A 14,924-nucleotide genomic window follows, 5' to 3' on the forward strand; every position below is an offset into this window, starting at 1 on the left:
GGCTTTAGTCTAATTGTGTCTAATTGAGACCACTGCATTAGCGAAGCACTGTAAAGCAAAGCGCCATAAAGCAAGGCCCTACTGTATATGGATTTTGGATTTTTTTGTCCTTACAGCCCAGCACGGCTACCATTATTTTTTGTGTCACTTGGAGTATACCGAATTTAGCTGTTCAACAGCAGTATCCTAAATGGGAAGAAGGGGTTCTTATACCACTTGATGATAGGACTTTATTCTATAAGGAAACATTCCCTCTAGCTCCGAAGTACCTAATTTGGCTTCTATTGATTTTTATCTTTTTTCACTGCAAACCTGAAAAAACACCCTCTTTTTTAAGGGTAGGGCCTGAGGAATTCTAAAATCTCTTGATTTTGTTGGCACTTTGATATTGTTTGCACTTTAGAAATATTCTTATTGAAGAAATACATGCAGTGAGTATTTTATTAAATAATTACATGCAGCAGAGAACAACACAGCAGATATGTTGCATATAGAAAGGGTAGCCTTTCCCCTCATACTGCACCAAAGTATTGCAAGTAGTGATCCTATACTACAAAGTTCCTCATTACATCAATAGGTAACCCTCCCATGCCTTTCACTTCTTGTTGCCATTTTGCACATCTGTGAAGTTAAGGAAGTCTTATTGTACAATTTGCTAAGGCCAATGTGATTAGAAATGAAGTAGTCCTGGAAAAGGGGAGGGGAGCACTGGCCATGGCCAATCAGAATCTAGAGGTTTTGAAATATCATCAGGACTCTGGTGGGAAAAGATATTTTTTTAAAAGTATTGTGTGCAGGTATATGAAACATCTGCACACCTGCTCAGCAAACACAAATAGTTCTGTGAGAGGAATGAGGGGAGGAATGAGGGGACAGGATGTACAGTGAATTACGGGTGCATCCTGTCATGACTTGGTAACTGGTGTGGATGGGAAATGACAGGATTGACCAAAGAAAGAAAGAAAAATCTACTGATAGTTTGGAAGGTTTGTTACAATTTTGCAAAGAGAGTGCTTTCTAGAACAGCCTTTCCCACCTAGTGGGCCACCAGATGTTGTTGGACCACAATTCCCATCTTTCCTGACCATTGGCAATGCTGGCTGAGGCTGATGGGAGTTGTGGTCCAACAACATCTGGTGGCCCACTAGGTGGGAAAGGCTGTTCTAGAAAGCACTCTCTTTGCAAAATTGTAACAAACCTTCCAAACTATCAGTAGATTTTTCTTTCTTTCTTTGGTCAATCCTGTCATTTCCCATCCACACCAGTTACCAAGTCATGACAGGATGCACCCGTAATTCACTGTACATCCTGTCCCCTCATTCCTCCCCTCATTCCTCTCACAGAACTATTTGTGTTTGCTGAGCAGGTGTGCAGATGTTTCATATACCTGCACACAATACTTTTAAAAATATATCTTTTCCCACCAGAGTCCTGATGATATTTCAAAACCTCTAGATTCTGATTGGCCATGGCCAGTGCTCTTAGAAAATGTTTGGATACAACTCCCACACCACCTATATAGCTGATGCTTGGGAAGAGGAGAAAACCTTTCTAAGATACAAATTAACTTCTTTAACTAGTAAGAGCTGTGATGTTTTGGACTGAGAGAAAGTTCTAGAACCAGTCCTGTGAAGGACACATGCAGTTCATGCATAGACTTAACCAGTAGAGAAGTGAAGAAGAAAACTCTAACTTAGAGATGTTTATGGAAATCTCAGTGTTTGAATTTCTGACTCAGGTTTGGGGATACTGAATTATTTAATCTTGCTTCATTAGCTGCCCACTATTCTTCAACTTTTCATTTTTGGACTTAGCTTAGACTACAGTGGATGTGCAGTTTGATGCAGATTTCAGTTCACTTTTTTTTTACAAGTTATTCGTATGCATCTGCACATATCTGAATTGATTTAATCAGTGCAAAAGGAAAATTTGATGTGAACGCACAATACCATCAAGATTCCTATTTGTACTGTGATTTACATGGGACTAAATAAATAATTCAGTCACAGGACAGAAAGGAATCCTGATATGCATGTGCCAATTTCAAAATTAATATTAGAAATTAACTGAGCAGTAGTGTTTAGCATGTTAGAATGGGCTAGGAAGGCTTGAGTTTAATTCTCTGTTCAGCCATAAAGCTAATTGGATAATTTTGAGCCGATCTAAGTCTCAACTCAGCTCATGTGTTGTGAGGATTAATGGGAGTAGCTCTCATGGATGCCATCTGGAAAAAAGCCAGGATATAAATGGAAGAAAATAAATAAACTTGCCAAATTAAACCAGAAGGCAGGTGTAACAGAATGCAACTTAGAGTGAACCAACAGGATACTGACAGAATGGAGCAGGTGAAATCTGTTCGTCCTTACTCTTTCTGCATAGTGCTTTGTAGGGATGGAATTTTCTGAAAATCTTGATGTTGACCTTAGCTGCATGGATTTTTTTTCCTAATTCTCATTTCGCTCCTCAATCTTGATGAGATACAAGGTTTTATCATTTCTTCAAAAATATGAACTATTCTTACATATTATATGCATTATATGTATATTATACGCAAATCATACACATATATGTTCCAGGTTCCCTAAAGTAACTACCACGTAAACAGATACATACAACAATACATATTATATAAAATAAATCTGTATTGATATTTATACAGTTATGTTGCAGAAATATGGTACTGCACAGGGCTTGACTTTTACATGTATTATAAAAATGTATTTTTTTGCATATAATTACGCTTAAAAAATAAACAAACAAGTGTGTTAGCAGCTTGGACATAAACAGGGTGCTCGATTCAAGAGGCAGTCCAATGCTCAGAACTGCTGAATTCTGAATAAAAATCCATTTAAAATGGATTCCTCCTCCATCCCTAGTGCTTTTATGCTAGAATGATGAACAATGATGCTACTTTGCATCACCTTTAGAACTGAACATATAAGCAACAAGAAGAGTTCTAAGAAAAGGCTGTAAAAGACATAATGGCTTACCATTCAAAGTCCCATTCTGCACAAATACAAGGTTCTGAGACAACTGTTCTTGAATAATCTCTAGTCAGTGCACACCGTGCTCCAACTCTACGTTTCTTATAGATCTTCCTCTCTCCCATGACACATGGTTCACCCTTTGAAGCAAAACAATGGTGAGTTAGAATAGCGATGATGAGCTCTGTGCATACCCCTGAGGTGGTTAATTGGTGGAGGAGGCACCAGTTTCCAATCTTTCCTGAAAAACTTACCGCTGGACCTTACAAAGCTGAGGAGTGAGCCATCATATTGTATTTGGCCTTTATTTCTAGTCTCCAAATTCTGAAAGCAACATTCTGAAAAAAGGAAATCTAGAAATCTAAATTGTGTGTTTGCAATATGCTAACTAAATGGCAATTTCCAAAATTATATGGTAAAAATAAAACAGCATAAATTTTTAAAAGTGGAGATGCTAGGAAGGGCACTCTGCATATTCACAGATGCAAACTTCTATCCAGCCATTCTGCATATCCAGGGAGAAAACAAACAAACAAACTCATTTAATTCCTGATAAAAGATTTTTGGATCTGATAAGAGACTTCTGAAACAGCTTCCTGAGCAATCTCTGAACTCTAGCTTCCTTATTTACTAGGATTCCAATTAACTCTTATCCCTCTGCCATAATTACAATCTAGTTCCTAGGACATCTTAGCATTAATCAAGTCATAATGGCCACACTGTGGTTAATAGTGTTTGTAAGTTGTACAAGTAGAAACTGCAAAAAAAAATTCTAGTTATTTCTAATCTGTGTGAAAAAAGCACAGTCTTGTTCAAGCCTTTAGGCTGTTGCTTTTTGACACTCTGTCATTCCCAGTTTTGCCTTCCTGAACAATATCATGACAAGCCGGAGGACTAAAAAACTGTCTCCCTTTCAGTATTTGACTACTAGTTGCTGGGTGTTTTCCATTCCCTTCCTCTAACTTTTGTGTGTTGTTCCTGCTATGCAGATTCCCAACTATCCATCTTTCAGTTTGACTGAATCAGATTACTTGGACTCCTTTTGTGAAAGTGATGAAGTGTTTCTTCTGGAAGATACAAAAGGAAAGATCTCTTGGTATAGCAGTACCTGGTTGTGCAGATGCCATGTCTGGAAGTCATCCTTGGTACACCTCCGGCTAAAGATGGATTTGTAATCTACTTTTACTAGCTGCCATTCAGAGCGGAGACTGATATGGCCAAAGATTCTGAATATTGGTTGAGTAGAGGGAAAATGGGAGGAGAGAGAGAGAAAGAAAGAAAGAAAGATAGAATTCATTAGAAAATAATCCTTGTATACAACATCCCTGTGAACCATCTGGAAGGTGGAATGCAGAACTGGAATTCCAGAAATCATTAGAGAGAAAAAAATCATGTTTGTTTCTCAACATCACCACACTATGAAAAAAGATACATTAGACTTTTCTGGTGGAGGTGAGAAATTTGAAAGGGGTTACTATTGTTATTCAATCCAGTCCCCTGCACAAATATTTTATTAATCCAATGCTGCCACATTTTACTGTCCTCTCTAAGGAAGGAGATACGATGAACATGAGACAGTTTCTTCATCTACCCTTTCTTGCTGATAGAAGAATTTGCTAAGAAGGCCAGGATTTGTGAACTTGCTGCGTTCCATCCAACACTGTCATGTGAGAAATTTTTTTTTTAAATCTTATTTTGAAATTGCCAACCATATGGTCTAAATTTTATTTGTATCTTTCCGAGAGAGTTGGATCATATGTAATTCCTGTCTTATAACTAGGCATAATTCATCAAGAAGATATCTTATGCAGCTCCCCTTCATTTTGACAGGGCAGAAGAGGCCTCTCTTGTACCTTCCAGCAGCAGTCATGTATTTTCCTGCCAGAACTGAGTCATCGCCACGAGAAGCATGAGAAGAGAAAAACAGTCATGTAGGAGGTCCAACACATGTGCCAGCTCAGAGGATCAACCATACAGTGTGGCTGCTAGAGCAGTGTAGCATCCTTTTGAATAATGCTCTCAGCCTTTCCCAACTGGTGTGCCTCCAGATGTTGTTGGACCACAACTCCCATCAGCCTCAGCCAGCATTGCCAATGGCTGAGGCTGATGGGAGTTGTGGTCCAACAACATCTGGAAGCACACCAGTTGGGAAAGGCTGCTTAGATGATGGGAAGGTTTGACCTCTGAGCTCATGAGTGCACCTGATTTCCTCCTGTTCTCACCTTGCTCTGATTCAAGCAGTGCTGAGCAAAAACACCTGACAAAGAGGGATAGCCAGGAAAGCTGAACGAGACAGAACAATTTCGATGCTGCTTAAAGGTAAGCTTTAGCACTGAACTGATGAGAAGAAGGGGAGATAAAAACAAAGGAGTATTTAATTGTGATGGCGGGGCAAAGAGTGACAAAAAATTCTGAGCAAAGTACTTGGCACAGGAATGCTGAGACAGACGGGGTGGAGAGTAGGGATGGGATCCATTGGCCAGTGCCGGTTCGAAAGCATTCCATTGACCTAACAGGCTGATATCGATTTGAGTTTGTTCTTTATCTGCTAGCTGCTGCTTTTAATGATCCATGGTTTCATTTCACTCAGAAAAAATATCAATATTAATATCAATATTTTGAAGGAAATGACATTTTTAAAGGAAATATCAATAAATTATCATTTTTACCATTGCTGTTTTAGAGGTGGGTTGTTTTGTTTTTTTAAAAAGGCTATTTTCAAAAATAGCTACAGAAATTCACTACATTAAAATCTGATCCTCAGTGACTAAGAATAAGTGGAAATTAATGGAAAATTAATGGACTGAGAATTAATGGAAAATTCGGGACCAAATCCAAATTGGGCAGAATTCTAGCACATTCCTAGTGGAGACAGAGACAATGGACAGATGAAGGCAAGCCTGTATAAAGAGAAAGAAAGGCAAGGAGGGAGAGAGAATGAGGAACAGTGGAAGAGAGAGATAAGTAGGGAGTGTGGAGGGAAAGCACTCTGCAGAACTGTTTGCACATGGTGTCCTTGATATGTAGCATCTTCACCTCTGTGCTAACCATGAAATAATATTATTTCTCCATCTTCACTCTAAGCACTCTTAACAGTACATACGTTTTTCTGTTGTTAGATCTGAAATAGAAGACTTCAGCCTTGATCCAGTCCTATTTTATTTGGACTTATTTGGCCCCACCCACTACCTTTAGCTCTGTCCACTGCCAGCTCTGGGCCTGCCTACTGCTGGCATGCGGCCCCCAACATATTTCTCACATAGGAATATGGCCCTCAATAGAAAAAAAACCCCACTTCTATAACAGGGCTTCCAGAGGACAACTTCTCCTATGACTCAAGCCATTAAAATACACCATAACAATCACACACCAAAAAGGGGACAAGGCAAATATCCCAAAGGGGAGAAATCAAAAGTGGCCACTGAAAATGCCCCTTTGGCAGACACTACACTTCTACAGGGCTCAGGGAGTCACATGCTACCTATAACCTGCTCCAGTCAGAAGTCTTGCTATAGCATTTTGGACCAGCTGCAGTTTCTGAACACTTTTCAAAGGCAGACCCATGTGGAGTGCATTGAAATAATAAAATGGGGAAGTCACCATGGCCAAATCTGATGTCTCAAGGCAAGGATACAGTTGGTACACAAGATGAAGCTGTGCAAATGCATTTCTGGCAACATCCATCACTTGTTCATCCAGGCTCAGAAGTGAGTCCAGCAAAACTCCAAAACTGTAAGTCTGATTCATAAATGGATGTGTTATCCCATATAAAACACTCTGAACTCCCATTCCCTGATCCACAGTCTAATAGGCCATGAGTACAACTGTCTTTTCTGGATTAAGTTTGTTTGTTCACCCTCATCTAGTTCCTTACTAACCTCAACCATTGATTCAAGACCTCTACATACTTAGAATGTGATAGCAATAGAGTTGGGTGTCACCAGTATCCATGCACAATTTATATCAGTGGCGTCATGTAGATGTTAAACAGCATGCAGAACAAAAAGAACCCTGTGGGACTGTAGTGCCATAAATCTGGAAGACACTGTATTTCAAGGAGGTTTAGGTTGGTGCACTACACTTGCTCCTTTCATACCTAGGGATTCTTTCTAGGCCAGAAGGAATATCAATGGTTAATGCCTAATATTCTCTGACCAGTGATATTGCCATATAAGTAATGCAATGTTCCATACAGCGTGTCTGGTTTGGTGTATTTAAGGCCTGAATCTATGCTTGCTAGAGGCCATTATATGAGGCCTATATCGTTAATCAGAGCTAATCAGAGCTTCCTTCTGAGGCTAAGTATTTTTTTCAGGTTCAGCATTTAGCATGAGAGCTATGCTGGGTTGCAGGTGGCCATATAAATATATGACCATGGCAGTGAGAGAACATGAGACTATGAGGTAAAACAATAAGAGAGTATCTCCCTTTGATATTCACTTGACTCTTGTACATGAGATGAGCTCATTGTCTTATGCTCTGCACCTGTTGCTTAGGGGTGGGGAAACTCACTAGTCAGCTACCAATCTTAGCTACCTTGTTATTACTAGGGCAATGTGGGAGTGCAAGACTGTAGTAAACAACTCAGGAGTATCTCTCTTTGATTTTGATGTGTCATCTCACAGCTGCAATGAAGACTAGGGATGAGCTATAGAGGCCACTACTGTAAAAGCTTGCCCATGGTGGCACAAGTTTGACTTTGGACAGAGTCCGTGAGGTCTCCGGAAGGCTACCACCTGACCTATGGAGACCAGCACTACTGTTATTGATGTCCTGACACAGCAAGGGATGTGACTATCTCCTGTTCCTACTATAACCTTATATTTAATAAACTACCCTAAAGCCTAGTTTTGAGGTCTTCAGTTGCCCTATTGGTATCCAATAAAATCCCCAGCCCTGCTTAGCTACCCTTGAATGAGAGATATAGCATTACAGGGTCACCATAGGTCAATGGCCATGGTTCTGACCTGGAATCCTCCATCACCATCTTCTGGAAATAAGCTTTCAAGTAGGATCTGAACCATCATACAATGGTACTCACACACCCAATCTGAGTTAGGCAATCCAGAAGGATACCTTGGGTCAATGGTATCAAAAACCATTGAGAGGTCCAGAAGAATGAACTGAATATACTCCTCCTGTCTAATTCCCACCACAGTCATTGACCAAGGTAACCAAAGCTGTGTTAATTCCAGTATCTAGCCCAGATTTGTCTATGCTGACTGGCAGCAGCTATCCAGGATCTCAAGTAGACATTCTTGATATCACAGACTATCTGTCATCCCAAGCAGTCATCACATATTCAACTATACTGGAAGAATATTCTTGATGCACAGGGCTAGTGGGCAATGAAACCACCTGTATGTGTGGCAAGAATGAAATAACTGGCCTGGTTGAGTGGGAAAATAGGGACATATGCTATCCTACACCATATCTTGAGTGAGGAAAAAAAGAGGGCTTGATTTACCCATAATAACATAGCCAAATCTAATTTGCTATCTAGCAAGATGCCATCATTTTTTATTTATTTAAGGCATTTCTATATTGCTTAATCATTAGCATTTCTAAGTGGTGTACTGTGATGTTCCTGCTTATATTGTAAATATGGTAAGTGCTGTTTATATAGCAACAACAAAAAATTCTATAAATACATTCAAAGCAGGAGACCATCTAAGGAGACAATTGGACCCTTGGATGATAAGGGAGTCAAAGGTGTACTAAAGAACGATAAGGAGATTGCAGAGAAGCTAAATGAATTCTTTGCATCTGTCTTCACAGTGGAAGATATAGGGCAGATCCCTGAACCTGAACTAACATTTGCAGGAAGGGATCCTGAGGAACTAAGACAAATAGTGGTAACGAGAGAGGAAGTTCTAAGCTTAATGGACAATATAAAAACTGACAAATCACCGGGCTCGGATGGCATCCACCCGAGAGTTCTCAAAGAACTCAAAGGTGAAATTGCTGATCTGCTAACTAAAATATGTAACTTGACCCTCGGGTCCTCCTCCGTGCCTGAGGACTGGAAAGTGGCAAATGTAACACCAATCTTCAAAAAGGGATCCAGAGGGGATCCCGGAAATTACAGGCCAGTTAGCTTAACTTCTGTCCCTGGAAAACTGGTAGAAAGTATTATTAAAGCTAGATTAACCAAGCACATAGAAGAACAAGCCTTGCTGAAGCAGAGCCAGCATGGCTTCTGCAAGGGAAAGTCCTGTCTCAGTAACCTATTAGAATTCTTTGAGAGTGTCAACAAGCATATAGATAGAGGTGATCCAGTGGACATAGTGTACTTAGACTTTCAAAAAGCGTTTGACAAGGTACCTCACCAAAGACTTCTGAGGAAGCTTAGCAGTCATGGAATAAGAGGAGAGGTCCTCTTGTGGATAAGAAATTGGTTAAGAAGCAGAAAGCAGAGAGTAGGAATCAACGGACAGTTCTCCCAATGGAGGGCTGTAGAAAGTGGAGTCCCTCAAGGATCGGTATTGGGACCTGTACTTTTCAACTTGTTCATTAATGACCTAGAATTAGGAGTGAGCAGTGAAGTGGCCAAGTTTGCTGATGACACTAAATTGTTCAGGGTTGTTAAAACAAAAAGGGATTGCGAAGAGCTCCAAAAAGACCTCTCCAAACTGAGTGAATGGGCGGAAAAATGGCAAATGCAATTCAATATAAACAAGTGTAAAATTATGCATATTGGAGCAAAAAATCTTAATTTCACATATACGCTCATGGGGTCTGAACTGGCGGTGACCGACCAGGAGAGAGACCTCGGGGTTGTAGTGGACAGCATGATGAAAATGTCGACCCAGTGTGCGGCAGCTGTGAAAAAGGCAAATTCCATGCTAGCAATAATTAGGAAAGGTATTGAAAATAAAACAGCCGATATCATAATGCCGTTGTATAAATCTATGGTGCGGCCGCATTTGGAATACTGTGTACAGTTCTGGTCGCCTCATCTCAAAAAGGATATTATAGAGTTGGAAAAGGTTCAGAAGAGGGCAACCAGAATGATCAAGGGGATGGAGCGACTCCCTTACGAGGAAAGGTTGCAGCATTTGGGGCTTTTTAGTTTAGAGAAAAGGCGGGTCAGAGGAGACATGATAGAAGTGTATAAAATTATGCATGGCATTGAGAAAGTGGATAGAGAAAAGTTCTTCTCCCTCTCTCATAATACTAGAACTCGTGGACATTCAAAGAAGCTGAATGTTGGAAGATTCAGGACAGACAAAAGGAAGTACTTCTTTACTCAGCGCATAGTTAAACTATGGAATTTGCTCCCACAAGATGCAGTAATGGCCACCAGCTTGGATGGCTTTAAAAGAAGATTAGACAAATTCATGGAGGACAGGGCTATCAATGGCTACTAGCCATGGTGGCTGTGCTCTGCCACCCTAGTCAGAGGCAGCATGCTTCTGAAAACCAGTTGCCGGAAGCCTCAGGAGGGGAGAGTGTTCTTGCACTCGGGTCCTGCTTGCGGGCTTCCCCCAGGCACCTGGTTGGCCACTGTGAGAACAGGATGCTGGACTAGATGGGCCACTGGCCTGATCCAGCAGGCTCTTCTTATGTTCTTATGTTCTTAAGACATATGATAAGTGGAGTGAAAGAGGAGGGGGGAGTACATGAGCAGTAGAATGCTGGATGATTCGCTGAGTGTTTGAATGGCTGGGAGGATAAATGGAAGAATGACAGTTGAATCTGAAAGGTGGTGTTTAAGAGGTTGAGAGAGAGGTTGGAGGTTTTGAGGTTTGGTGGTGTTGAGAGTGAGTCGGAGTTCTGAGGCAATTAGTAAAAAGTCAAGTACCTAACAGAATATAGATGAAACCATACGCTTGTGAAACTTTCCTTAAGTAATCTTGTTATTTCTGATATTCAATAAATACTTATTTGGTTTACCAAAGGTCTGATCCTTGGCTGGGGGAATATACAGACCAGAAGGGAGGGCAAAGGTAATTACCAAGGCTGAACAGAAACTGTATCTAATGGTGGCAGCGGTGAAGGGAGAGATTGTAACAAGTCACGTATCCAGAGCAACCCAGAGTTGTATGCTTTAAATATAAAGATACAAGGGGGTTGGGAACAGCATAGGCGCACAGTCACAAAGTAACAAGCTATAGAGAGACTTAGGCAAAGTCTCTGGGAGTTTGGGTTACAGAAAGTGACTGCTGGTGCTGCCTAGCAGTGGGATTTGTTGAATCTGTGCTAGAGCTGAAAAGGGTAAGAAGAAAACCTGACGTTCCTGTCTGCTGGTAGCTACAAGTGAGAGCTTCACTGGTGGTGCTGGGGAAGGACGTCACATGTACATTAAAAAAACCGATACAAAACACAGAACAATAAAATGCATCATAAAACGAAACACTACCTAAAAATGCCTGCTGGAATAAAAATCTTTGTCATGCACCTGAAGTTCAGCAAGGAATTCACTACTTATAGATCAGTATAATGCAGTGAAGAAGCTGTTATATTTGAACAGCAACTTTTGTAATGAAGCTGAAGTTCGCAAAAAGTGAGCACTTAGTGAACACAGTAAATTTGGATTAGGACCTCCAGTAAGAACTGTAGTGGGCACACAAATATAATCCTATCTTTATATACTCAAAACCTTCTTCTAGGTAAGCATGCATAGGATTGCTGCTGAAAGCACTTGCCTGACAGTGTGGCTTTCAAAATCCTACATGAATAAAGCTCAAGTCTTTGAAATAATGGGACAAAAAGCCACAACAAAAATATTTTAATTAAATAACCCCAGGTAAAAGGCACAAGGCTCTGTTCATTGGTCCAGCTGTGGGGAGCCTGTTTTCAATCTGGTAACTGCTTGTTATTCATCATGTCAGTGGTTATTTTCTCAGTAAGGAATAGCTCCCCAGTCAGCTAGAGCCACAATTCCAAAGAGGTGGGTGGCAAGAGCAGATGAGGACACAGATACCAGTGGCTATTCTAAGAAACATTATCAAAGTTGACAACATCTCCCAGGGGTCGAGGAGTTGGGAAGAACAAATCAATCCGTTATAACTAGCCAGTGGAAACAAACTATTCTTCTGGAGCCTGAGAATCGCAGGTGAGAAGGCACCAGGAAGCCAGGTTAAAATAGCGTTTTGATGATCCATGCCATTTTTATGCCAAGCCAACAATAACCAAATAAATAGCCTCACAGTGTGATATTTATCTGTTGGTTGAGAAGAAAAACCAGATTATTATAATTATTATAATTCCTGTGTGATGAGTTGTACAGTCACCTGAAAATTGCCTATTTTCCTTATGACAAGAAAGGAAGGAAGGAAGAAAGGAAGGAAGGAAGGAAGGAAGGAAGGAAGGAAAATGGTTTCACGGAAAAGAGCATTTGATTAAAACACAGCTGATTGCAGCATGAAGTCATGTCAGGACCACATCCTCAGTGTGTTGCGCAGTTACATCATTACTTGTTTTATCTCAATTGTGGTATTAAAGGCCTTCTACTAACCATGTCCCCCCCATCCCAGGCTGTCAGTATGAGATATGCTGACATTTTTTCTTTTCCTATCTGCTTAAGTTATATAATAAACCACCCTGCAGCCTCCCTGAAAACCTTGTTCAGTTGATTTAGCATCTTACAATTTGTACATCATTCCATTTGGTGACCAAACACTCAGCTGGCACAAATCAATGAAGACCCAGCAGTTTCTTTGATGGTTTTACGTCAGATGTGAATACAATATAGTCTATCTCATTTACTAAGTTAGCGGTCCAGGGTGGGGTGGGGGGACAATATAACTTATTCTCAAGGCCATAGTATGTTGATCACATGTTTGTAGAAACATGTTCACTTTAGACAGTTACGGCTTCCCCCAAAGAATCCTGGGAAGTGTAGTTTGTGAGGGGTACTGAGAGGAGACTTATTCCCCTGACAGAGCACCAGTGGCCAGAGTGGTTTAACAGACAGCTGCTGTGACTGAACCTGTGTGAGGGGAACAGGGCGTCTCCTAGCAACTCTCAGCACCCTTCACTAACTACACTTCCCAGAAAGCCATAACTGTCTCAGGTGAAATAAAGGGCTGGTGTGGATGTGGCCAGGGACAGCTTTGGTTTAAATTTGGGTGGGAGGCTACATGTGCCTGCTGTAGAATAAAAAGGTGGAGGAAACGCTGAAAAGCAATGATACTGTTCACAATGTTTTTCTTTTGAAAAGGTGCTTCCCCTCTGCCCAGTGCCAACCCACCCAATCTCCTCCCCTCCTCGCCCCTCCCCAGGTCAGTTTCACCTATCCTAAACATTATAGCACATAAATAAATCCCACTGAACACAAAAAGTATGCAAATGATCAAACCCACTCTCCCTTCCCTCCCCCTTTGTTTGCCCCTCCTTCCCCCATCCCCTTCCAATCTCCTCCCTCCCCCCCTCCGCCTCCCTCCCATGGTCAATTTTTCCTATCTTAGCATCATTGCATGGGTAAAATCCCATTGAACTCAAGCATGCAAATGATCAAACCTGCCCTCCCCTCCTCCTTCCTCCCATCACCTCCCTTTCCCCCTTCATTCCCCTTCTTTGCCCCTCCCCTTCCAATCCCTTCCTTCCCCTCCCTCTCCCCCTCCCCTCCCTTTCTCCTTCACTCTCCTCTCCCCTCCCCCTTCTCCTTCCCCATGGTCAGTTTTATCTATCCTAACCATGATTGCATAGGAGTAAATCCCATTGAACTCAATAAGTATGCAAATGATTAGATCTGCCTTTTCCCTCCTTCCCCTCTCCTCTCCCTTCCTCCTCCCATCCCCTCTTCTTTCTTCCTCCTCCCCTGCCCACTCCAGCCCTCTGTCCCTCCCTCCCCGGTCAGTTTTACCTATCCTAAGCATGATTGCACAGGAGTAAATCCCACTGAACTCAATAAACATGCAAATGATCAAACCTGTCCTTCTCCTCTCCCCTTCCTGCCTGCTCCCCTCCCCCTGCTCCCCTCTGCCCTTCCTCCTCCTCCCCTCCCCATCCCCTCTGGTCAGTTTCACCTATCCTAAGCATGATTGCAGGGGAGTAAATCCCACTGAACTCAAGCATGCAAATGATCAATCCATTCTCAGCAAACTTGCACAGGATCCCATTTCTTACATCCCGGATTAGAAAGCAGAGAAATTGGTCAATGTCATGTGATGATGAAGACAGCCTTTTGTGTTTCAAATTGGAGGTAATGTTCTACTTCTGTTTTAGGTGCATTAACACTTGAATCTGAACTGCAGTTTGATGTAAAATCAGACTGATTACAATACATTGCTAGTTAAGCAATGATTCTAGCTGTTGGAAAAAACAAACTTGGCCTGCCCAAGATGCATGTTTTCAGCCTGTTATGTTTAAACCACTTCATTTAAGGAAAGGTGGGTATGGTTAATTCAAAACATAGAGCACACTTAGAAATTTCTGGACCAGGATAGCCTGACCACTGTTGTCCACGCACTGGTAACCTCCAGGCTGGATTACTGTAATGTGTTCTATGTGGGGCTGCCCTTGATGTTGGTCCTGAAGCTGCAGCTAGTGCAAAATGCGGCGACGAGACTGCTCACTGGGACAGGGTATTGCCAACATGTCACCCTGCTGCTGAAAGAATTGCACTGGCTGCCCATTTCCTACCAGGCCAAGTTCAAGGTTCAAGTTTTGGTGTACAAAGCGCTATACAGCTTGGGACCAGGATACCTGAAAGACTGTCTTATCCCTTATATACCCAGTTGATCACTGCACTCTGCAGGTGAGGGACTCCTACAAATACCATCTTATCAGGAGGTCCATTCTGCACAATATAGGAAACGGACCTTTAGTGTGGCGGCACCTACCTTGTGGAACTCCCTACCCTTAAATATTAGACAGGCGCCATCTTTGTTATCTTTTTGTAGCCTATTGAAGACCTTCCTCTTTCAACAAGCCTTTTAAGTTGAGACCTTATCCCAGTCTGCTTCTGTGTTGGAACTGCTTTTTAATATGCTT

At 41.6% G+C, this 14,924-nt stretch overlaps 1 protein-coding gene across 1 annotated transcript in view; it reads right to left on the bottom strand.

Moving 5' to 3' along the window:
• SORCS3 (sortilin related VPS10 domain containing receptor 3) overlaps window positions 1-14,924 on the bottom strand; it is an 800,669-nt gene that overhangs the window by 101,379 nt on the left and 684,366 nt on the right. Inside the window, exons 15-16 of the mRNA XM_061636066.1 lie at window positions 4,093-4,210; window positions 2,991-3,124 (exon numbers count right to left, since the gene is read on the bottom strand). Coding sequence (XP_061492050.1) covers window positions 2,991-3,124; window positions 4,093-4,210 — 252 coding nt within the window. The remainder of the gene's footprint in view (window positions 1-2,990; window positions 3,125-4,092; window positions 4,211-14,924) is intronic.

Source organism: Rhineura floridana, chromosome 7 (genome assembly GCF_030035675.1).
Source record: "Rhineura floridana isolate rRhiFlo1 chromosome 7, rRhiFlo1.hap2, whole genome shotgun sequence".
NCBI lineage: Eukaryota > Metazoa > Chordata > Lepidosauria > Squamata > Rhineuridae > Rhineura > Rhineura floridana.